Source organism: Nannospalax galili, unplaced genomic scaffold (genome assembly GCF_000622305.1).
Source record: "Nannospalax galili isolate Female #2095 unplaced genomic scaffold, S.galili_v1.0 scaffold406, whole genome shotgun sequence".
In the NCBI taxonomy this organism is placed as follows: Eukaryota; Metazoa; Chordata; class Mammalia; order Rodentia; family Spalacidae; genus Nannospalax; species Nannospalax galili.
In genome coordinates this window covers 6177786-6180731 of record NW_008357033.1, presented here as the reverse complement: position 1 = coordinate 6180731, position 2946 = coordinate 6177786, and the positions used below count along the sequence as shown (strand labels likewise).

At 45.7% G+C, this 2946-nt stretch overlaps 1 protein-coding gene across 2 annotated transcripts in view; it reads left to right on the top strand.

The window, feature by feature from the left end:
• The window catches only part of Tamm41 (TAM41 mitochondrial translocator assembly and maintenance homolog), a 43130-nt gene extending 40869 nt beyond the window's left edge, over positions 1-2261 (top strand). For both annotated transcript variants that reach the window (XM_008854947.3, XM_017794793.2), the window contains one exon: positions 2130-2261. In XM_008854947.3, the coding sequence (XP_008853169.1) occupies positions 2130-2206 (77 nt within the window). In that variant the 3' untranslated portion in view covers positions 2207-2261. The remainder of the gene's footprint in view (positions 1-2129) is intronic.
• Positions 2262-2946: the final 685 nt, after the last annotated feature.

Sequence of the window (2946 nt, the reverse complement as noted above, 5' to 3'; positions counted from 1 at the left end):
GAAGCCTCCTGCCCTGGATGGGAGTGTCACTCCATTCTCTTAATGGTGTCTTTTTATGAAAAGAAGTCTTACATTTTAACTCTTCCAGTCTGTCCATTTGTTCTTTACATGTAACCTTTCTTCCTGTTCTTTTAGGAAAATGTTGCCTGTTCCAAATTTATGGACCTTAACCCTTCCAACTTTATTGAAATGAATCTTTTGGTTCCTAGCCTTCTGTAAATCCCAAATCCTGTGAAAACCTGACAAGATCATGTGTGTTGAATGGTATAGCCATAGACAGATCTCATGAAAATCTGACACTCTGGCCCCTCCATGTGGAAGCACACATAAACACTCACACAGTAGACCACCTACTGCTTCAGGAAGCTCAGACTGACAGCCAGGACTGTCTGTGGACCCTTTCTTAGCTAGGGTAGCATTTTACAGATGAGGACATTGAGGCCCAGACAGGAGCCTCACACCACTTACAGTCCAGCAGAATTTCTTTGTCTCATTGTTCTCCAGTGCTCCTTCTATCGAAGTTTCCTCTGCAGTCTTTCTGAGAATAAATACCTTGCTAACAGAACCAAAGAAGAGAGTGTTTTTAGTCAAGGGAGGTTTCTAATCCACTCAGCAGCTTAAAGTTGGCACCCAGTGCTGCTCAGCCACATTAAGTATTTACCTTAAAGGGTTCTAACTCCCAGGAGCCTGTGACTAAGTTTTCTGAAGGTGAGCTGGGAATGCTCCTGGCCTCGCATCTGCCTCCAGCCGTGACTCAGCACCCTGGGTGGCTGCACTGAATCTTGCATCTGCAACTGCCTGGATTCTGCTCCTTCTGGTTGGTTCTGTTGGAATTTTTTAAAGCACCTTATGTAATAAGTTCCCAACCTCAATGCTCAAGTGGGTGAGGTTACGAGAGTGGTTGCTTCAGGGATCAAATTAAGAGGGGTGGGGATAGTGAAAGGAGCTCTGAGTTTCTTGGCTAGGTTGCATCAAGCCAAGCACACCAATCCAGATACACTCATTAATGATTTTACTGGTCCCCTGCCTTTCTCCCTGTCACTGCCTGCAGTAACCACAGGTTCCAAGGAGGCAAGGCAGCCTACAGGCAACAGGGCCAGATGTTTCAAAAAGTCACTCAGACTCCAATGCCTGGAGTCTCTAGAAAGAATCTTGTCGCCTTGTCAGTGTGCTTACCAAGCCCACTACTTGAAGTGTGCATTTCCAACCAATAGCACAGATCACAGCATGCAGCTCAGAAAGGAAAAGGCTTCGGATTTTTAGGCCACACCCTACAACACTGAATGATCTCACCCTCAACACTAAGGAAGTCAAGCCCATAGTAACGTCCATAGGTAGGAGTTGAAAGAATACCATCCTGTTTATTTTATCCCATTTTACGTTTCCTATAAGCCTCTGGTCTCTTGTACGTAGGATGTAGTCAGCAGGGCTGTTAGAGGACCAGCCTTCTAAATGAGGCACATTCAATCTGATGCTTCAGCAGAATCTGCTGAGCACCTATTTCGTGTTGCTAGGTACTAGGTCCTGCAACTGGTGATGGGAATACAGAGGGGACAAAGGCAAAATCTTTGTCCTCAAGGAGGTGTCCATCTAGGCAGAGGGGTGAGCGAGTCAGCTAACAAACTCTATATAGTATGGTAGATGGCAAGTGAGCCCTGTGTGTGACAACACACACATGACAAGGGCACATCCACTAAGCAGAAAGTAGTGGGAACAGCATTAGTTATAGGCAGACAGGTGGCGTGTGTGGGTACAGAAGCAGTGAGCTGCACTGGGTGAGATGCAGGTACTGTAGAAAGAAAGGGAGTCCTGCCACATCAGAGTCTTCTGCATTCTACCTTTGTCCTTCTAAAAGACCTGTAAAATTCAAAGGCTGTCAGCATCCTCCTAACTTAGAAGACTTGCCTATCCCAGGAACTCAGGTTCCATGAGCATCACAGTACTGTGCAACAGAGGCCCAGGTCTGAATATGCCACACATCACTCTTGGCCTTTAATAGCTTTCAGCTCCCAGGTCTTCTAGAACGCCTGTTCAACCTGTCCCAAAGTCTGTAGTCAGAGTGATGGAACTCCAGCTGTAGATCCATGGACCGCCTCTATGTGCTCAGCCACTCTTATTTTGTCTTTCAGGTATGAAGAAATCAGTGGTTTATAGTGCTCGAAAACTACACAAAATGTGGAGAGGATGGCTGAGGAAAGCACCCTGACTTTGCCTGTTTTTGTTATGTATAGATTCATAATAAAGTGCTTGATCCTTTTTGATACAATGGTGTTTGGTCACTCTGACCCATTTCTTAAATTTGAAGAGATTAAATGTGATTTTAAAGATGCACACATCAGGCACTCATCCAGCTGGGCCATCTCTCCAGCCCCTAAAATCTCTCTTAAAAAGGAAAAAAGAAAAGAAAACAGCCAGGTGTGGTGGTACAAGCCCATCATCCCAGGAAACAGGCAGGAAGATCATGAGTTCAAGGCCACCCTGTGCTATATAGTAAGACCCTGTCCTGTAAAAGAAAGGGGAGAGGGGAAGAAATGAAGGAAGGAAGACTGTTTTCCACAGCCTCTAATAGGCTTCTGCTGTTTGCATTGGTGTGACCTGCCTGTTCCCAAGCCAGTAAGTGACCAAAAGATGGAACCATCCTTGTTAGCTCAGGCCTGAGCTGCTAATCCTACCACAAGAGGCAGCTTTCTCCCAAGCTCAGGGGTGACAGGACAGGAGGAGGAATACTAGAAAGCCACCGTCTCGTCTACCATGTCCTATCTGTTCATTCAAGCCTTAGGGTCTATCTCTCATATCATCTTGGTCCACCATACACTATTTCCATTTCTCAGTGCTCTGCAGACCCTCAGGATCTGTTGTACATCCTAATAGCATATTTTGTTTTCTACCTTTCAGTTCAGCCATTCCAACCTAAATTGGAAGCTTATTGGCATATGAGCCAGCCAG